The sequence below is a fragment of the Chironomus tepperi genome, unplaced genomic scaffold (genome assembly GCF_022539635.2).
Source record: "Chironomus tepperi strain 1889 unplaced genomic scaffold, CSIRO-AGI_Ctep_v1 contig_346, whole genome shotgun sequence".
Lineage (NCBI taxonomy): Eukaryota > Metazoa > Arthropoda > Insecta > Diptera > Chironomidae > Chironomus > Chironomus tepperi.
In genome coordinates, this window is record NW_027226468.1 from 670,300 (window position 1) to 689,838 (window position 19,539).

Sequence of the window (19,539 nt, forward strand, 5' to 3'; positions counted from 1 at the left end):
AAATAAAAAAAAAAATGAATTTGATTCGTATTAAAAAAGAAAATGGGGTCAGTGATTTGTGTTGTAAAAAAATGCTTTCTTTTCCTATACACACACAATAAACTTGACTTTGCCTTTTGCATTGATCGTTTCTTTCCACTGAATATATCTCCATACTACATACAACAAAAAAAAAGGCCTTCCTCTCTCGATTCACTCGGTAATCTTGAACTTGGCCGATGATGATAGAAATAAAAAAAAAAAATTGCGATCGACTGAAAATAAAATAAAATAAAAGGTATCGTCAGAAACAGATATGCAGACACAAAAAAATAATGAATAATAAATTGATGAATTGATGAACAACACGTGATCTCAAAAGTATAAATTGTAATATATATTGTTGTTTATTTTCTCCTACCTACGTATCGATTTGAATGTTGATGCGCAAAAAGTCACATTAAGGGATCATTTTCTTGCTACTGCTGTACAATTTGCATAATTTGGTTGACTATAGAATTCGTTTAATGTGTTTTATATTGACGATGACTAATTGTCTACTTTGAATTGAGAATGGCTGCATGTAAATCATCTATTGATGTGTATTTTGTGTTGTTTTGCTTGTCGTGTGGTCTTTGAATTGATTGAAAATTGATAAACAAATTATTTATGTTGAGAATTATTCAACGGTCATTTTGAATTTAAATTGAATTTGCCGTCATAATTAGTCGATTTCGCCTTTTATAGTTGTTTTCCCCTTATAATATTTTTAAACCCTGAAAAGATTAAGATCACATTATTTAAGACTAATTTCATCAATTTGTAAGCTCTCCAGCTACAATTAGCTTCAGTGCATATTAAACTTCACTTGACTCGCATTCGTATTTGAAGTAATGAAAAACCGTTAAATTTAAAAATCACGTGTTGATAAATTCAAATTTTTCAGATTTTTCTGAACAGATCCATTTGTAAACAACCGGTGAATTTATTGAATTTTAACAAAATAAGCCAAAATTTAGCAATAACAATGGAAGTAGAGGAAGCAACAGATGAACAGAACGAGACGGTTGAACAGAACGAGACAGTTGAAAAGGAAGAGACTGAGAATGTTGAAATGAAGGAAAGTGACAAGGAAAATGTGGAAAATAATGAAAAAGATTATGTTGCTGTATTAAATGAGAAGGAAAAGCATTATTTTGATAAAAAGGAAGTAGTGGAACTATCAAAAATCACGATACCTAACACATCAAATCAACATTATTTTCAAGGAGCAACATGGAGTGCTGATGGAACCTGTTTATTGACTGCCGTAAATGCTAAAGGTCTTATGATATTTGAACTTCCACAGGACATTTATGGAAAGGAATCAATAAGCAAGGAACGTGACATAAATGTATTAAAGCCAGTGATTACGGTGAAATGTGCAACAAACATTTATGATTTCTGTTTTAATCCAATCTTGAATTCCATGGACGATACAACGACCTTCTTCATCGCTTCCTGCCAAAATGAACCAATTAAGCTGTACGATGCATTTAATGGAAATTACAAATCATCATATAGAGCTTATGATAATGCTGATGAACTTGATGCAGCATTAAGTGTATGTTTCTCAGCTGATGGATCTCTAATTTATGGTGGAATGAAGAAGGGAATTGTCGTATTTAGCACTTCAGTTCCTGGCAGAGACTATGACACAATTCCTCTAAAACAAGCTACATCATGCATTGCATCAAATTATTACAGTAGCGAAATTGCAGCTGGAAGTTGGAATAAGACGATAAGTTTAATAGATAGCCGAGATTATTTAGTCACAGACACATTAATTGGACATAAGCAAGGTGTGACATATTTGAAATTCTCTACCAATGGTGACTATCTCATATCAGGCAGCAGAAAGGACTCAAATTTATTAATGTGGGATATGCGAAACAGATCACTTCCTTTGTACAGATTTACTAGACGTGTAGACACAAATCAAAAAGTACAATTCGATTTATCGTACAACTCTAATTGGCTGATATCAGGAGACACAAGAGGAATCGTGCATGCATGGAGTCTATTCGATTTAGATGAGAATGATTTTCCAAAAGAGAACCAATATGCACTGCATAGTGATGCATGCTCAGGAATCAGCTTACATCCTTATTTACCAGTCCTTGCTACATGCTCTGGACAATTTAAATATGGAAATGACCTTGACATCGATGAGAAAACTGAGGAAATTATTGAAAATTCACTAGTTTTATGGTGGATTGGACAAGCTGAATAACCGTCAAATAATATTTGAATATCAAAGTAAACAAGTTTTCTGATTTAAAAATCCTGAAATTCCTGACATTTAAAATATTTAAGTTTTCTGACTTAATGCGGTGTTAATTATGCTTTATGAGTGAATATAAAGGTTCGGAGTGATCAAAAATGTCTAAAAACTATGAAGACACCTGCAGGATTTGTTTAAATAACGATGTAAATTGTTTAAAATTTGAAATTTTCGTGAAAGACGAAAAAAATTATGCTGAAAAAATAAATCATGTTACTGGATTATATGTAAAGGAATTGACTTGCTTGATTGGGTTTGTGAAATTATTTGACTAATCTTTATTACAGATAACAGAAGATGATGGATTTCCACATAAAATATGCTCTTTATGCTCAGAAAATTTAGACGTTGCTTATGATTTTAAAGTCAATTGCCTGCTTAGTGATGATATATTAAGGAAGCAACCTGTTGTTGATGCTACCAAAAGTGATGATCCAGCGGTGATAGTTCAAGAAGCAATCTTAAAGTTAAGAAACAAATCACCAAAAAGGAAGTCCAGTAGAAAATCTAAGGAACTAAGCAATGAGACTAAGAATCAAAAAATTCCACAAGAACAGGACTATGAATGCTTTATATGCAACAAGTACTTCGACTTGATATCAGAAAAAGACATCCATGTTAGAAGAGATCATCAAAATGATCCGAAAGTATGTCCAATATGTAATACCAAGAAGCAAACTGCCTTTTCCTTTGAGTCACACTTAAGATATCATAAATTTGGATATAGATTTTTATGCTGTAAGCTACTCTATATAACATTCTTAGTTCATGTCAATTAATTATACTTTTTACAGCCACTTGTGGGAGGTCCTTTAGGTTCAAAAATCTACTTGAAAGTCATCTTCGGATAGAACATACTGATTCATATTATCCATACATCTGTGATCTATGCAGCTACAATACTAAATTTAAGATTAATCTTCAACGTCACATAAAATCGTTCCACCTAAAAATAAGAAATTTTGTGTGTTCCTATGAAAGTTGTAATGCTCAATATTCGACACAAGTTGGACTGAATTTGCATCTTTATAGAGCACACCATGTAGAACCGCCAGTAAAATGCACAGAATGTCAACAGGGATTCACATTCGATTCAGAATTAAGAGTCCACAAGAAGCATTGTCGCGGATTAAAAAAGAGCAAAAATACATTAAATGATTCGTCTGTGGATGCCGTAGAAAATGGATATCAGTGCAAAATATGTCAACAAGTCTATGAAACTCGATCTAAGTGGATCATCCACTATCACCACAAGCACAAAAATTCAAATATTTGTAAATTCTGCAATAAACAGGTAAATAGAGACAATACATTTGTAGTTGTTGCTTTACATATTTGTGTATCATTATTTCGTCTAGATGGCAAGCAGCACGTCCTTACTAAAGCACATAAGAGTTCAACATGAGAAAATAAAGAAATTTTTGTGTGAAATTTGCAATAAATCGTTTGGATTTAAACATTCACTTGATTCACATTTGAACAGTCATAAAGGCTTAAAACCATTTGCATGTGATTTTGAAGCATGTAACTTTAGAACCGGCGATAGATCATGCATTAGTAAGCATAAAAAGAAATGTCATAAATTACCAGCTACGTGATAAATTTAATTTTGTTAATTATTGTTAAATTGTGTCAAGGAAGCATTGAAATAAAGTTAAAAATTTTAAAAACAAAAACATAATTGTTAAAACGATGCACGTGCGTCAAAGCATAAAAACCGTTAAGAAAAAAAATTCAAATTTTTCATCGCAAAGGGGCACACAAATACGAATTTTTGAGTAAAGTGTATCCCCTTCAAGTAAAATTCTGTATTTTTTAATTAATATATTTAAGGCTTAAATCTTGCAATTTCTCCCATAAATTTGATATATTTAGGTAATATCAAGTGTAAATTATGTGTTAATACAAAAAAGTTAATATAAAATCGTGAAGAAAAGTGATTTTTTTGATGATGAAAAGTTGCACATAACTTTTTCTGATTCATCATAAAATTTTATCCTTGGGAAATTCTGTTGATATGATTTTATGTCCTATTTTTTTATGTTTTTGTTGTGATTTTTTCATTAGTCATTAATGAAAAATTATTTTAAACATAAAAAAAACTTATTCTAGAAATTTCTAAAAATTCTACATATTCTCATTCCATAAATCCAGCAAGAGACTGAAGGATACGATTTTTCATTGAACATATTAATGTGGAAAATCTAATAAGAGAATAAGACAGAATGAATCCTGGAAATGAGGTTGTTTCTTTGCTTCAAAATGAAATCGGGTAAGTGAAAGTGAATTTTATTAATTTTCTCAAGGATATCTAACCAGTTTATGTTTTTATAGACAATGGGAACATGCAATCAATTCCTATAATGGACAAGATCCTTTGGATCTCTGGTTTTCTTACATTTGCTGGCTGGAATCGAATTTGTCAACGTATCGGATTGGATTGGAATCGAAGTTTCGAAAATCTGTTGAACATTGTCTGTCTATGTACGATAAGTACGAAAATTACAAGCAGGATCTTCGGATGGTCAAGTTGTGGATTAAATATGTAAGTTCCTCTTTTATGGCTTCTTAATGCTATAACTAATTTGTTAATTCAATTTTTAGATCGACTTCCAGCCGAATCCATTGAACCTTTACAAGATATTGTATCAACAGGGTGTTGGAACTAAAGTTGCAGCTTTTTACATCGGCTGGGCTCATTACTACAATTCAGCAAATCATTTTAAGCAGGCAGAATCAATTTACAATTTAGGAATTCAATTAAAGGCTGAACCTTTGTATGAACTCGAGACTGCTCAAAAGAATTTCCGCTTTTCGGTGGCGCAGCGTATGCTGTATAATGATGAATCATCAAAGAAAAGGACAATTTCATCGTTAGAGGAACAACGACAACAAATTACGTCATTATCGCCTCATCAAAATCAAATTTCAGCCAAAAGAATGAGAACTGATTCGTACTCACAAGAGCAATATAATGGACAAGCTACAAGCTCGAATGCCATGCCAAATACAAATAATAATAATGTCCAGCAATATCCAGATTATAATAATTACTCAAATGATCCAGCTTATGCTATTAGCTCATCCTTAAATTATGTCTATGATAATTCTAATGTATATCCAGCAGCTTCTGAGGAACAGACACAACAGCAACAAACTCAGCAACCGACAAATTTTACATTCGAGCATGGTTTTCAAATGCCACAAAACTTTGTCAATTTCTCTCGAAACTCACATGATCAATGGAATGGTCCACTATGTCTCGAAGAGCCATACGATCAAAATAGACGATGTTTCTATCCAAAACATTTAGTTTATCCTGGCGATGGACGTGAATATAGTCTTGAAGAATTAAAAGGACATAAATGGCGTTTGAGAATGGATGAAAAGAGAAGACAGGAAGAACTTAGAATACAGCATGAAAATGAGGAGAAAATTCGTCAGGAACAGGAAAGAGTACATCTCGAACAAGAAAGGTTAAGACAGGAGAGAATAAAGCAGGAACAGGAAAAAGTTAGACAAGAGCAAGAACGAATCAGACAGGAACAAGAAAGAGTGAGACAGGAACAAGATAGATTAAGGCAAGAAGCTGATGCGAGGAGACTACGTGATGAACAAATGAGAAAGGAACAGGAAGCACAGCATATGAAAGCAGAACAAGAGGCTCAGAGACAACGAGAAGCATATCAAATGCAGCAACAACAAAGATGGAATTACCATCATAGTCCAGCGAATTATGCTAATGCTTATTATCACCAAAATTACCAAAACAGTCCACAATATTCCTATGCACATGATCATCAATATCAGACACATTATGCTGGATATCAACAAAGTCCACAAAGCTACTCAAATTCTCCAAATTATCATCAGCAGAGTGTCATGCAACAGCAATATTACATGAATTATCAAGCACAGCATACAATGAATTATCAAATGCAGCCTCCGCCACAAATTCAACATCCTTATAATCAGCCAACCCCACCGCAAAGCCAAAATACTATTCCTGTTAATATTCAACAACAGCCAACTCATCAAGTGGCACAAAAACCAAATTTCCAAGATCCTGACTATCAAGATGTTGAGTATTTGATTGATCATCAAGCTGAAATTGATCCAAAAATGCTACAGCAACCAATTATTGAGAATGAATCACATGAAAACAGCTCACAAGATGAATATGAAGCAAGTGAAAGTGAAGAAGCTGAGGAAGAAGAGGAACAAATTCCAACAATTGTCACATCATATATGTTGGATGATTTAGAGGAGCAGATTGAAGCCAGTACAATAAGTTTCTCATCGAATGGCAAATCACGTGATAAAAAAATAACAATCAAGTTCCGTAAAGAAAAGACAACGACAATCATAAATTCAGAATCAAATTCAAATTCATCGATAACAAATGCAAAGATAAAGGAAGCGCCATTAGAGCCGTCATCGACGTCGTCGTCAATCAGCAGTGCGAAAAAGAAGCAGGTTAAGAAGGAGATTGTGAGATCATATGATGGTGAAAATACACAGTTCATGCCTAGTGCAACTAATAGCTGTTCATCTGTTCAAAATGGAGATAATCAAAAGCATTCGTTCAGTAAGATCAACTTTAATGGATGTATTACACCTATTAAGAAGCCACCAGCAAGCAAGACATCGACACCGATCAGCAGCTATAAATTCCTTAAGAATCAAAGCTCATTTTCATCAAATATTAATGATGACAGCAGATCCTCATTCTGTGGCGATCAAAATTCATTCTTTCAAGCTGATAATGATGATGATTTTAAGAGTCGTCGTATGGAAAAGGCATTGGCAACGATTGATGAGCATATGAAGAAACGTGATATTGATCCTTTCCATTCGGAATTGTGTCGTGCATTCTTAGTTAAACTAAACTTCCCAAATCGTGAAAATACATCCGATTATTTAGTTACAAATACAAACTTGCCAAAAATAATCAAAAATCAAACTGTTCCGATCAGTGATGCTACTTATCAGATTGAAAAGGAAGTTGGAAGAGGATCTTATGGAGCTGTGTATCGGTAAGTATTCTAACGTACTTTTTTAATTTGAATTTTGTTTTCTTTCTCGTTCAGTAATCTTAAAGTTTAGTTCAGTTCAGTTCATTTGAATTTGAAAAGTTCGTTAACAATATGATTATTTTTTAGTGGAATTAATACAACAGATGGAACTGCTGTGGCTCTTAAATATCAAAGACCATCAAATATGGCTACATGGGAGTTATACATTTGTACAGAAGTCAAAAAGCGCATTAAAAATGCTGATATCGTAAGTTATTTATTAATAAAGTCAAATTTTTGATGAATTAATGATTTTTTTTACTTTTAACTAGCTCACTGGATTCATGACAATTACTGCTGCAGTTATAGCACCAAATGCAAGCGTACTAATATCAGAATTTTCACAATATGGATCTCTACTTGACATTAACAATCGTGTTCGTCAAGCAACGACAAAAGTCATGCATGAGAGCTTAGTGATGCACTTTACCAGTCAAATTTTTAATATTGTTGCTCATTTGCACGACTGTAAAATTATTCATGCGGATATTAAGCCTGACAATTTTTTACTTATGACTTTGTAAGTTTATTGCTTTTTTGTGTCCCTAAAATGTTTATTGACTATTTTTTTATTTACTTTCTTCAGACCATCCATGGATACTCATATTCCGAGTCTAAGACTCATTGATTTCGGATGTGCAATTGACATGACACTTTTTAAGGAAGGTCAAGAATTTAGAAAGGTAATTTTCATGCCTATAAAAGTGGATGTTCATGACTAACTTGTTGCTCTGTTTAGATTATTGAAACTGATGGATTTACGTGCGGTGAAATGCGCGAAGGTAGATTGTGGTCGTACCAAACGGATTTGTTCTGCATTGCTGGAACTATTCATGTTATGTTGTTCGGTGAATACATGCAAGTAAACAAGAAATTCGGTGTTTGGGATATAAAACAGAAGTTCCCAAGGTAAGCAACATTGTCATATTTATAGCTGAGACTTATTTCATATTCATATATTTACAGATATCTCAATAAAACATTATGGACTGATGTCTTCTCGAAGTTATTGAACATTAAGGACAGCAAGAGTTTGCCAAGCGTACGTCAACTAAAAGCAAACGTTGATCGAGAAATTAATGAGAATGAACTGAGCAAAAATATTAGAACTGTTAGCAATTTGATAAGAAAACGTTAAGCTTAAAATCATGCATAATCATGTTTTGAATAGGTAGTTGTAAATATTAATGTAATTTCAATGCAAAATACTTATTTATGCTCAGACTGACTGACTGAAAATGGCGATAAAATGAATTGTTTATTTCGCGTGAATTTCAAAACGAGTTACAAGAGAAGTTTGAGACTGAATTCTGAGAACTCGACGAAAAAAACAAGTTATCTGAACACAAAAAAAAAATTAAATGAATCTTTTTTCAATTTTATTCTCTGTAAAACTATAAATTTAATATAAATGAAACGAGCACAGGAAAATTAGATTAGACATGGTCACAAGTGACCGACAAAAGCGCATTTTCTGCACATAATCAGTAGATAATTGATATGAAAATAGCTGAGGGAATTTTGTAAAATATCTGAAAAATTAAAGGTCAAAATATATTTAAAAATTAACGGCCAAAAAATATTTGAAAAAGTACGGTCAAAAATAAATTTCAAAATTATCAGTCAAAAATTTTCAAAAAATAACTGACATCAGCTTTGGGAAAATGCGCAAGAAAATTTGACATCTGCAAAAAAAAAAATCAAATAAGTTAAACTATATTTTAGAATATAAAGTGTGATAGATAGTCTAAAAAAAGCAGAAAATGTTTAATTTCCCCAAGTAATGTCGTGCCAAAGGCGATTTTATTCTCAATGATTAGAGATGTAGACTCTCAAAATACACAACGAGTACAGACATTACACCGACATTAGGTTTTTTAAAAATTTATATTTAATTCCTCATGCAATCCAAAGAATGAAAAAAAAGTTTGAAAACTTAGAAAATTTTTTAATCTTTAGAAGTCCTTAAATTTAATTATGCTAACTCTTACAATAGGCAGTCATTGAATTTTTTTGTAAAAGACAGTTTTTTTTTTAATTTATTGATTTATCCACCTTATCTATCCAAATCCAATGGAAGTAATATTATTGCAGAATCCTGTCAACACTAACTTTTAATGAATGTAATCAACAAATGTATAGAATTGTTAATATCACATTAAGTAATTTATCCTTATGTGTAATCTTCTTCTTAGTTTACATAAGAACAAGAAATAAAAAATTACAATTATTAATGAGAGACTGATTGTTTTGCTTGTTACTTTCAGCTATGCAATTAAACGAAATTCAAAAATTAACGACCAAAAAATATTTGAAAATTTTAACGGTCAAAAATTTTTTGAATTGACATTCAATTTTTTTTGAAAATTTCAAAATTAACGGTTTTAATTAGCATCCAATGTCTATATCCTTAAATCACATAAAAATCAAATAACCAATAATTAACTTCATAAAAAAATATTTATTCCAATTGTAAAATTCTCTGTTTAGCATTAAATCCAACTTCATACATCGTATCTTGATTGAGAAGTTCCTTGACATCATATTTCATAGATTCTTCATACGCGTACATAATGCTGGTATCATAAATCATAACATAACATGCTGATAAGGCTTGAATGCAGTTTTTAACTCTCACAATTGTCTCTCGATCACCTTTTGAGATGGGATCTAAACATTGTGCAAATCCACCTCCTCCTTGTTCCTCGACATTGACGATCGGTGCAACCCAAATGTATCCGTTGTTGCCGATAATGACTGAAACTCCACAAGGAAGATTGTGGAAGTGATTTTTACGTCGTTTAATTAATGAAGGTGAGACTGATATTAAAATTCCTTGTGACAGTTTGCCGTACTTTAAACTTCTCGTATGTAATGATAGACTTCCGTCGGTATAGACGTTTTGTACTTCCGCAGATAGTAAATCCTCTTCTTGTAGCAATTTTCTCATACTTTGTTCATCTTCGGCATTTCTTCGCCGCAATTCACCACCAGGTAAATTAATTGATGAGATAAGCAGGACTGAATCAAGTCTGGAATTTGTGTCTATTTTCCATCGTTTCTTAGATATTTCTGTAACTCTTCCGACCACAACATCGCCAATCTCTCCCACATATTTACTTTTTAATGGAACGACTGAAATCAGCTTATTAATTTGTTTTACTACTCCAACAACTGATGATTTGATGAAACCGTCTTCCAGGTAAGTTCCATGTCCTCTAAAAATACAAAATTACTGGATTACATTTTTGTTGATATTTCTGGATGTTTGTAATTACCTCATGAAATCCTTTTGCTCTGTGATGACCTCACCGGTTGTGAAGATTCTGCAATTACTTTCTTCTATATGCGCCGAGTATTTTGGCTTATTTATTATTAAATTTATTTTAACGTTTGCCATGTTTTGATGTCAACAAAAATCACATGTCATGTATAGAATTTTGAGTTTGATATGCAAAAATACGCTAAGCTTGAGATTTTGAATTGACAGTTTGAAATGAGAAAATTTAGTTATTCTTGAAGGATAACTTCATATTGACGTGATTCATTTATAAATATTGGAATAATAGATTCAGCTGATTGTAAATTAATGAAGAATCGGAGCTTTTTTTGCAAATTTTCAAGTTCAAATTTAACGGTAAAGCGAAATTTAAAAAATGTGAAGACAATTTTTTTTTTCACTAAATACACTCAAAATTATCATAATTTTTGAAAACGAGAAAATTTCTTAAAAGTCATCAATATTTGTAAATTTAAAGAATAAATTAGTTTAGACATGAAGAAAACAGTCGTCATTATATGTATCAATACTTCCAGTAAGTACTTTCATAAAATTTAAAGGTTTTTTAATGAATTTTAAATTTTTAAAAAAATGATTTGTTTACAAAAACTAGTAATTCAAATTTCAAAAAATCGTTAAAAATTATGTATTTTTATGATTTTAAAATTAATCATATAAATCCTTTTCTATATCAAAATATCCATCCAGACTCCAAAAAGAGAGAGCATAATCATTCACGAGATGAAAGGAAACAATTGAAAAAATATGAAAATGAAACAGTCTGATATAAATTTGAGAGATCCATGCAGCAAGTAGTGTTGAGGAGAGAAAATGTGGGTGAGAAAGAGAATAACAACCATTTTCAATGCCAGCATCCAAAACGTAATACATACATTTTCCACACACCCCATCCACCATACCATATAAATATCTTTCCTTCAACAGCTTTTATCCTCACGAAAAAATCTGTTTGAGAGAAGAAAAAATTTTTCTTTTGCCTTTATTCCGTTCCTTTTTTTTGTGTCAAAGTGAAAATTGAACATGGCGTATGTGAAAAGATTGTGCGATTTTCAAAATTATTCTGTGGCATTCTGCACTAATATTAACTAAATAATTGGCCTTTTAAGTTTGCAAAAAAGCAATAAAGTTTAATATGAAAGCTTTTTTATTTCTAACTGTGAAGCTTTTGTGCATTATTTTTGTATTTGGAGGTAAATGGGATGTTAATGACGACTCTGGTCATAAAAATTAATGAGGATTCCTTCTTTTTTTCTTTCATAGCAACCAAATCAAAAGGATATTCGAGCAAATATATCAATGATTTCAATAAATCAGCATCGCCAGACTTTGATTATGATTTGACCAAAAATGTCTTATCGGACGAGATAAAGACGCCTGATGAGACGAAACAACAAGATGATAATTTGGAAATTTATCCAGATCCAGAAATTTTTCATCGACGATTGTTGAATAAAACAAGATTTGGGGATCGACATGATGAGAGTATCATCAAAATCTGTAAGTTGAATGTACTTGAAATGAATATTTAATGGAATATGTGCTGTTTTTAGACACTACTCGTGTACGACAATCGAGAAAGGATAAACTGAGGAACAATCAGACACAAGATTTGAACAATGACGATTTGAATGTAAGTGATTGAATCTATTGCGGATCTTACTATCTAGGTTTAAATTTTTAATCCTATGGATTTATTTTAAATCCTAAGATTAAATTTCCAATTCTTGACCTAAATTCAATTCAATGATTTATTCTAAATCTAATTTTATGTCAATTCCATCCACAGGGTCATGATTTCATCGATTCCATCATGTTCATCTATTATTATGGAAAGAGTCCGAGAAGTTGGCAAGATCTCGGCAGACGAATTGTGATAATTGGAGCATGTTTCGCTATTGGCGCTCAAATTCTCACCATCATCCTTGTCACACTTCGCAATCGACGATTACGTAAATCAAATGCCTTCTTTCCAATCACAATGAATCTCCTGATTATGCTATTCTTATCAAATCTTCTTTTCATCATTGGAGTTCACTCAAATAAAAATCCTTTGAGATGTGAGATGATTGCTCTTCTCTTGCATTATTTATACTTAACAACGAGCGTTTGGTGCTTTGTATTCATTGCAATCATCTACGACTTAATAATTAATGAATATTTGCGGCTTAAAATGAGATTTATTCTCTTAATAGCATATGTTGGACCAGCTATTTATGTCATGGTGAGTATATAAGCATGAAATGATAATAATAATGCTGAAAAGTGTCATTAAATGATGGTTAAAGCAGGCTAAAGGGCATTTTTGAAGATGAAAAAAATCTATAAAGTATAACGGAATTTTAAGGTTTAAAAAATTTAACGGTTTTCAAAAATTCAAATTTGCAACAGTTAAATTTTTTAATGAACCGAAATTAAATGAACTTATTTGTTTGTGCAACAAGCTGGATATAATGCCAGTCAGTCAAAAACCATACTTAAAGCCTTAACGACCACACATAAATGTTCTTAAATAAGCAATAAATTTAATTAACAATGCCCCATTAAACTTTTATCTTTTCGCTCTAGTTCTCATATGCCGCATCATCAAACAGTTTAGAATACCAAAAATACTGCTTCATGTCTATCCATAAAAACATGATAATTAACTTTCTCATACCAATATTCCTACTCATCGTATTTACAACAATCCTCGGCACAATTTGTCTTAAGCACATCAAAGATAAAAATCGTGATATCTTAGACTCAACAAGCAATGGAATTAGTACGGGAATAATCATGAATAATGGACAGAATATTGACAAATGTATAAGCGATAAGGAGATTTTGGCAAGTTATTACATGAAAACGTCAACATTCACAACACAGCAACTCAAATGCTGTGATGATCATGTAAATTCCTTTACATTCTTTATTCTAATGATGTCAAACCTGACCTTCCCATCTTCTTTGTTTTTGTTTTGTGATTTTTAGGCGCATGATGATAATTTCCTTAAATCAAAAACAGATTTGTATGACTCTAAATTTGATTTGGGTCAGCTGTCATTGGCAGATATGTCTGACTCATCGTCAACAACAAGTAACAGTTGTGACTATACAAATTTCAAGAGTGCTACAAAGTGAGATATAATTTTGTTTTTTTGACTATTGTGTGACGCAACCCTTAACATTTATTTTTATTCTCTTTTTCGACAGGTTCTCATTGTTCTTCCAACCAGTGTATGCAATTTGTTGGTTCATTGGTGTTGTTGCTTTAGAAAATATTCAGTCGTATACATTCCCAACAGTCTTTGCTATTCTGTATAATATTTTGGTGAGTGTTGTTAATATTTGAAATTTAAATTTTAACGGTTTTTGAAAATTCAAATTTTAACTGACTTTTTCTTTGTAGAATTGGAGCATACTGCTGAAATCACGAAACATTCTTCCATTTATGAAGCATTTCTATGAAGTTGAGAATGTAGATAATACAGCAAATGAGCAAGAAGAGACAGACGAGGATAATAATCAGTTGGCCCGAAAGGACAGCAAGAATATGAAGAACAATAAAAATTTGCTGAATCAACTTTTCTTGAACTCCAACACGGAATCATCTTTAGTCCTTGCCAGTTCAAACGGTCTTCATCGTACGGACCAAATTCCATTATTATATCAATCGCAATTTAATCATCGTAAATCAATTGCCAATTTGGAGCTTACAAAGGCCGATTTTCAATTTGAGAAGCATAAAATTAATAGTCGTAGTGAACATGATTTGCTGTATCAACAGCAACTTGGACATATGTTAACAAATGGAATTGAGAATGTAATAGGTACTGGACCGCTAAGAAATTCATGGGATATGAATTTGGATCGTGTAAGCACAATAAGTAATTAACATATCCATATGTATTCGATTAATCTAGCAGTCGAGTCGCTAAATGTCTAGGAATCACAATAATTAGCTCCTTGACATTTTAGCTTTCTTCCCCAAAAAAACATTTTTGCTAGAAAATTTAATTAAAAATTTTTGAAATTTTCTGCTTTCTTCCAATAATTGCATAAAAAATATATATTTAATTCCTTAAAAATCTGAAGAAAAGAAACGTTCAAAAAATCCAAAAAAATTATTCAAATTTCCTAATCATTGTTGAGCTTTAATAAGCAATTATTTTGTTAAAAAAAATGTAACATGAAAGCCGTGAATAGGCCAAACTTCATGTTTATGCTGCATTTAATAATCGAGAAATAATAAAAAAATTGTTCAAGTTTTTCGTGCCAAAAAATTCGTAAAACAAAGAAACAAGTCATCTAGTAGTATAAAACTTACAATTTAACGCGACAAGTGCATTCCATGACGTCATTTATTGCTGACGAGATATTTTTAAAGTCAGGCGAAACGTTTTTGCGAATTAATTTAATTTTGATTAAGTATTTTATGACTAATTGATTGCTTTGTTTATTTTCTACCTTAATAATTGTTTAAGTGACAGATAATCTTAGATTCAGTTCCTCTGATAACGGAGAAATCGGTTACAACAGGATTTTGGTACTAAATTTTCCATTGAAAATTCGTTAAACATTCAAATTTTGAAGTCGTTCAGTAATTCAATTTCATCTCAGTTTAGTTCATTTTGACGAAGAAAAATTTGAATTTTTGCAAGACGATAAATTCTGAATTTTTGAAAACAGTTTATTTTGAACTTAAAAATATTTGAATTTTGAACTCTGAAAAGTGGTGAATTTTGAATACCAAAAAACCGTTCAAAATTTGAATTTCAAAGAATCGTTAAAGTTTTTTGACCAAAGTTTAGTCAATAAATCTCATTGGAAGTTGCACAAATCAAATTTTTGAAAAAATTTGAATAGAAAACATTGAGTTGCATTTAAAATTTACGTGATCTTGTCCAAAAATGCACAATGATCACGTGACATTTTTGCCGCTAACAGTATTAAATTAGATAGAAATTGCAAACCAGTTAATGATAGGGTTTCTGAAAGCGGTTTTCTGAAAACCGCATAACCGCACTTTTTAGCCTAAAACGCGGTTTTTAAAAAACCGCGGTTTTTGAAAGAAAAAACCGCAGTTTCACGTTTTGTATGGAAAAAAATTCTCAAAAAGTCAATTTTGAAGGTAATTTTTAAAAAATAAGTTTAAACTATTTTTAACTATTTAACAAGCAATTTGGAACTAAATTTAAATAAAATAGTGGGAAATAGAAAGTTTTAATAATTTTAATCATAAAAATCAAATTTTCGATTTTTTGAAAATTCCCATACATTTGTATGAATTATGAAAACCGCAAAAAAACCGCAAAACCGCGGTTTTTACAATTTTGGAAAACCGCAAAACCGCGGTTTTGAAAAAACGCGGTTTTTCAGAAACCCTAGTTAATGACCACAAATGTTCGATTCCAATATCGTGCATTGTCATCGATTGTAATGCAAGGAAATGTTGTAAATAGACACCACAATGATATCATAAAGTAATAAGAATTGAAAAGTGAAATTTAATATCTTGTTGAAGAAGAAGAAAAAAATTGAATAATGATAATAAAATTAAAATAATTTAGTTTATAGATGAGGCAGGCAAATATTTTTGAATTTATAAGTCGTCAAGTCAATGGACTTTAAACCTAATAAAAATATATATGCTTTATTTAATCGTCTTCTTCTTATTTTGAACTAAATAAGAAATAAAAATTAGACTGAAACAGAAAAAAATGAAAATCATTTTGAGATATTTTTTACGAATTAAAAATTGAACTTTGCATTTACGGAATTACACCTTATCATCAACTGTGTGAACACGTTTTCTTATTTCTTATTTTATTTTTCGTCAACTTTTTTTTCTGTTTCAATTAAATTGGGAGTTAATAAACAACTTTTTTTTTGGATGACTTGTAAACAACTTTTCCCCATTAAAAATCAACAAAAAAAATATTAATAAAGTATATAGACAGAAACTTGTAAGAGAAATTGATGCAGAATTTGAAAACTTAAATGAATAAATAACAATATTTTGAAAAACATAAAATTGTTTAAAACTAATGAAGACATGGTATCCACTAAAATTAGTGCATTTTCTTCAGCATGGAAAAAGGATTGAATTGCCAATGAAAATATAACGACAGAAAAAAATTCAAATTCTATGAAATATAAAATTTAAAAAATTAACGGTCAATGAAAATTTGAAATTTTACGTAACGTAAAACGTAATACGCAACATAATGAGGACGGACTACAGACCAATTACTGACAATCCATCCTTGTCCATATAAGAATCTGCGCTAAATAAGTACATTCCATTCACAGATTTATGAATTTTATGCACAGTAACAACCAATAATGTTAAGTAAGTCTTTTGGCTAACAATACAATTAAAGCAATTTAATTTAAAATATCGATTCATAGTCAACATTTCATTTTTGAACTCTAATAAATTTCCTTTCTATCAATCTTTCTCTCTGACTGGATTCTATGGCCACATATTAAATCACATATATTCGTAACTTAAGTTCACTTAAAAATTTCTGAGGCCGCTAATAAAAAGAACGAGCTTGTAAGATAGAGCGTGAATGGTATAGACGATAGCAATTCATAGCGCTCATTTGTCATTTGCTCACTCCTCTTATGCTCAACCCATCCATAACTTCTTTCAACAGCCATCTTCCACTTTTTAATTCTGGCACGACGATCTTCAGCTGTTGTTGTTGGCAAGTATGTGTCATGATGAACTTTAACTGAATATACGCGATTTTCAGGACGTAAATCGATAAGGTCAACACCCTTTGCTGCCGCAATTGCACATCCTAAACTTGTAGTGTCTTCCGATAATGAACGTACTATAATAGATTAAAAGATTCAATTAGATTATTTTGTGATGATTAAGCATTTGAGGACATTATTGACGTCTGTATATTTTGAAGGGACAGGTGGACATCTCTTACAGATCCCTAAAATACAGACATCATTCATTAATGACAATTAAGCATATTTACATATGGGAATTCCGCTTAAATCAGCCTGTAATTGCATCAATAAGTTGTTATCAGCCATCTTTCCATCGACATGAAGTTTTGTCAAATGAATGTCGGCATCCTTCTTCATAGCCTCAATTATATCGCTAACTTGATAACAGACAGTTTCCAAAGACGCTCGAATGATATGATTCTTGGTTGTAAAAGCTGTCAAACCACAGATTACACTGCAATTAAGAATATTAAGGCACTAAATGAATAAAGTGATGTTAATTGGTGTAATTTCAATTTTCATTACTAAATGTCACAAATTGATAAGATAAGTTCACTAATCATTCGTGAAATAATAATTAAGGTACAGGAATTTTGTTATCTTACCCTCTAGCTTCTTTCTGATAGTATGGAGCAAATAATCCCCTAAAAGCCGGTACAAAATAGCAATCACCAGTTGTAGGCACAGTCGAACCTAATATTTCTGATTCTGACGTATCTTTCATTAATTTTAAATTGTCTTTTAACCATTTTAAGGCGGTACCGGCTATGGCAATATTTCCTTCTAATGCATAAACCGGTTTATTCTTTCCAAATTTATATGCAACAGTTGTGACTAAGCCATGATGTGAAAAAACTGGTTTGTTACCAATATTACATAATAAGAAGCATCCTGACCGGTATGTACTTTTAGCTTGTCCTGGTTTAAAACATAATTGACCGACCAATGAAGCCTGTTGATTTCCTATTATTGAACTAACCATTAATCCATCAAGTTCACTTCCGTCATTAATTTTTCCATACACTTCCGATGAGCTTCGTATTACAGGCAAGATTTTCTCATCAATTGAAAAAGCTAAACACAATTGTGGATCCCAATTGAGTGTCTGTAGATTCATTAAAAGTGTTCTCGATGCATTTGTACAGTCTGTAACGTGAAGACCTCGTATCAAATTCCATACAATCCATGAATCTACAGTTCCAAATAAACATAATCCTTCGCGGCACGCTTCACGAACTTGCGGCACAAAACGTTTAAGCCAGCGAATTTTTAAAGCTGATCCGAATGAGGAAATTGGAAGACCTGAAATTTCTCGAAAATGATCCTGATTGACAGACAATTTTTCCATGATCTCGTCAACTGATGACGTTGTTCTTGTGTCTTTCCATACTTTTTGCACACATTTATGAGTAGAAGATGAATGATGCACAAAAACAGATACATGCACAAAATAAAAAGAGAGAAGTGAAATGTAAGTTAAATGATAAAATTCACGGTCAAGAATTGAGAAAGATCAGTGCCAAATAAATATATTTACACTGTCGTTCCTACCTATAGCATTATACAAGGGTTTCCCTGTCTTCTTATTCCACAGGACAGTCGTTTCTCGTTGATTTGTTATTCCGATTGTGTATATATTATTTTTGGTAAATCCATAATTTGGTAATAAATGAAGTGCAACTTTGGCCGATTCTCTAACTGCTTGAATAATCTCTTCTGGATTATGTTCTAAATATCCTTCTTTTGGTGATATCTGTTCAATGTCGATTTCATGTGCACAAACTTGATTAAAATTTGGAATTTGATAAATAACAAATTTAACCGAATTACTGCCAGCGTCAATAACACCGATTAATTTTGTCTGTTCTGTCGCACTCATTGCTTCTCGAACGAATTAAAATCACTAACTAATCATTAGCTAATACAGTAATATTTGTACATTAATTTTTATATTCGCTTTTTTCGTGTGTTGAGCGAGAATATAAACAAATAATTACGTCACAAAATAGCCGAGGAAAGAATGTATGACGAGCCTCCACAAAGAAGCAAAGAAAAATCAATTTAAACAGCACTCGACAGCCGTTGGAATTAGACTGACAAAAATATCTGAGATACAGCCCATTATTTTTGTC

At 31.6% G+C, this 19,539-nt stretch overlaps 6 protein-coding genes across 7 annotated transcripts; 4 read left to right on the forward strand and 2 right to left on the reverse strand.

Annotated features, from left to right (window-relative positions):
- Window positions 1-945: 945 nt before the first annotated feature.
- On the forward strand, window positions 946-2,251 carry WDR79 (WD repeat domain 79). The gene has a single exon (XM_070644805.1). It carries the CDS (start codon window positions 1,007-1,009, stop codon window positions 2,249-2,251), a length of 1,245 nt encoding a protein of 414 aa, XP_070500906.1. The 5' UTR covers window positions 946-1,006.
- Window positions 2,252-2,398: 147 nt separating this feature from the next.
- Window positions 2,399-3,937, forward strand: LOC139093941 (zinc finger protein 761-like). Its single transcript, XM_070644804.1, has 4 exons — window positions 2,399-2,529; window positions 2,590-3,040; window positions 3,097-3,596; window positions 3,661-3,937. Exons 1-4 carry the CDS (start codon window positions 2,401-2,403, stop codon window positions 3,898-3,900), a joined length of 1,320 nt encoding a protein of 439 aa, XP_070500905.1. The 5' UTR covers window positions 2,399-2,400; the 3' UTR covers window positions 3,901-3,937.
- A 126-nt stretch (window positions 3,938-4,063) lies between these two features.
- Window positions 4,064-9,616, forward strand: Bub1 (Bub1 kinase). Its single transcript, XM_070644799.1, has 9 exons — window positions 4,064-4,177; window positions 4,457-4,574; window positions 4,637-4,847; window positions 4,907-7,338; window positions 7,465-7,585; window positions 7,650-7,897; window positions 7,964-8,060; window positions 8,117-8,286; window positions 8,344-9,616. Exons 2-9 carry the CDS (start codon window positions 4,528-4,530, stop codon window positions 8,513-8,515), a joined length of 3,498 nt encoding a protein of 1,165 aa, XP_070500900.1. The 5' UTR covers window positions 4,064-4,177; window positions 4,457-4,527; the 3' UTR covers window positions 8,516-9,616.
- Window positions 9,617-9,818: 202 nt separating this feature from the next.
- Rrp4 (exosome complex component Rrp4) lies at window positions 9,819-10,808 on the reverse strand. The gene is made up of 2 exons (XM_070644815.1): window positions 10,656-10,808; window positions 9,819-10,595 (listed from the first exon to the last, which is right to left on the reverse strand). The coding sequence occupies exons 1-2, from the start codon at window positions 10,775-10,777 to the stop codon at window positions 9,839-9,841; spliced, it is 879 nt and encodes a 292-aa protein (XP_070500916.1). The 5' UTR covers window positions 10,778-10,808; the 3' UTR covers window positions 9,819-9,838.
- Window positions 10,809-11,365: 557 nt separating this feature from the next.
- Window positions 11,366-16,637, forward strand: LOC139093880 (uncharacterized). 2 transcript variants are annotated; one of them, XM_070644729.1, is made up of 8 exons: window positions 11,366-11,539; window positions 11,939-12,175; window positions 12,229-12,308; window positions 12,465-12,899; window positions 13,244-13,567; window positions 13,649-13,794; window positions 13,871-13,988; window positions 14,067-16,637. In XM_070644729.1, the coding sequence occupies exons 1-8, from the start codon at window positions 11,461-11,463 to the stop codon at window positions 14,550-14,552; spliced, it is 1,905 nt and encodes a 634-aa protein (XP_070500830.1). In that variant the 5' UTR covers window positions 11,366-11,460; the 3' UTR covers window positions 14,553-16,637. The 2 variants fall into 2 exon arrangements, with proteins under 2 accessions (XP_070500830.1, XP_070500831.1); XM_070644730.1 differs by lacking the exon at window positions 11,366-11,539 and adding an exon at window positions 11,660-11,868.
- Window positions 16,422-19,507, reverse strand: LOC139093881 (glycerol kinase 2-like). The gene is made up of 4 exons (XM_070644731.1): window positions 18,959-19,507; window positions 18,013-18,796; window positions 17,656-17,861; window positions 16,422-17,499 (listed from the first exon to the last, which is right to left on the reverse strand). The coding sequence occupies exons 1-4, from the start codon at window positions 19,284-19,286 to the stop codon at window positions 17,174-17,176; spliced, it is 1,644 nt and encodes a 547-aa protein (XP_070500832.1). The 5' UTR covers window positions 19,287-19,507; the 3' UTR covers window positions 16,422-17,173.
- Between the last annotated feature and the right edge of the window lie 32 nt (window positions 19,508-19,539).

What these genes read in the sequence shown, in the direction of transcription:
- LOC139093881 (XM_070644731.1), bottom strand. Translation starts at nt 19,286, where the DNA reads ATGAGTGCGACAGAACAGACAAAATTAATCGGTGTTATTGACGCTGGC. An exon ending in ACCCTTGTATAATGCTATAG is followed by an intron (nt 18,797 to 18,958) that starts GTAGGAACGACA and finishes GTGTGCAAAAAG; the next exon opens with TATGGAAAGACACAAGAACA. An exon ending in TTTAAGCGGAATTCCCATAT is followed by an intron (nt 17,500 to 17,655) that starts GTAAATATGCTT and finishes AATCTATTATAG; the next exon opens with TACGTTCATTATCGGAAGAC.
- LOC139093941 (XM_070644804.1), top strand. Translation starts at nt 2,401, where the DNA reads ATGTCTAAAAACTATGAAGACACCTGCAGGATTTGTTTAAATAACGAT. An exon ending in TGGATATAGATTTTTATGCT is followed by an intron (nt 3,041 to 3,096) that starts GTAAGCTACTCT and finishes TACTTTTTACAG; the next exon opens with CCACTTGTGGGAGGTCCTTT. An exon ending in GTAAATTCTGCAATAAACAG is followed by an intron (nt 3,597 to 3,660) that starts GTAAATAGAGAC and finishes TATTTCGTCTAG; the next exon opens with ATGGCAAGCAGCACGTCCTT.
- Rrp4 (XM_070644815.1), bottom strand. Translation starts at nt 10,777, where the DNA reads ATGGCAAACGTTAAAATAAATTTAATAATAAATAAGCCAAAATACTCG. An exon ending in GAGCAAAAGGATTTCATGAG is followed by an intron (nt 10,596 to 10,655) that starts GTAATTACAAAC and finishes TTGTATTTTTAG; the next exon opens with AGGACATGGAACTTACCTGG.
- LOC139093880 (XM_070644729.1), top strand. Translation starts at nt 11,461, where the DNA reads ATGCAGCAAGTAGTGTTGAGGAGAGAAAATGTGGGTGAGAAAGAGAAT. An exon ending in TGAACAATGACGATTTGAAT is followed by an intron (nt 12,309 to 12,464) that starts GTAAGTGATTGA and finishes TTCCATCCACAG; the next exon opens with GGTCATGATTTCATCGATTC. An exon ending in TCAAATGCTGTGATGATCAT is followed by an intron (nt 13,568 to 13,648) that starts GTAAATTCCTTT and finishes TGTGATTTTTAG; the next exon opens with GCGCATGATGATAATTTCCT.
- Bub1 (XM_070644799.1), top strand. Translation starts at nt 4,528, where the DNA reads ATGAATCCTGGAAATGAGGTTGTTTCTTTGCTTCAAAATGAAATCGG. An exon ending in AAGGTCAAGAATTTAGAAAG is followed by an intron (nt 8,061 to 8,116) that starts GTAATTTTCATG and finishes TGCTCTGTTTAG; the next exon opens with ATTATTGAAACTGATGGATT. An exon ending in ATAAAACAGAAGTTCCCAAG is followed by an intron (nt 8,287 to 8,343) that starts GTAAGCAACATT and finishes ATATATTTACAG; the next exon opens with ATATCTCAATAAAACATTAT.
- WDR79 (XM_070644805.1), top strand. Translation starts at nt 1,007, where the DNA reads ATGGAAGTAGAGGAAGCAACAGATGAACAGAACGAGACGGTTGAACAG.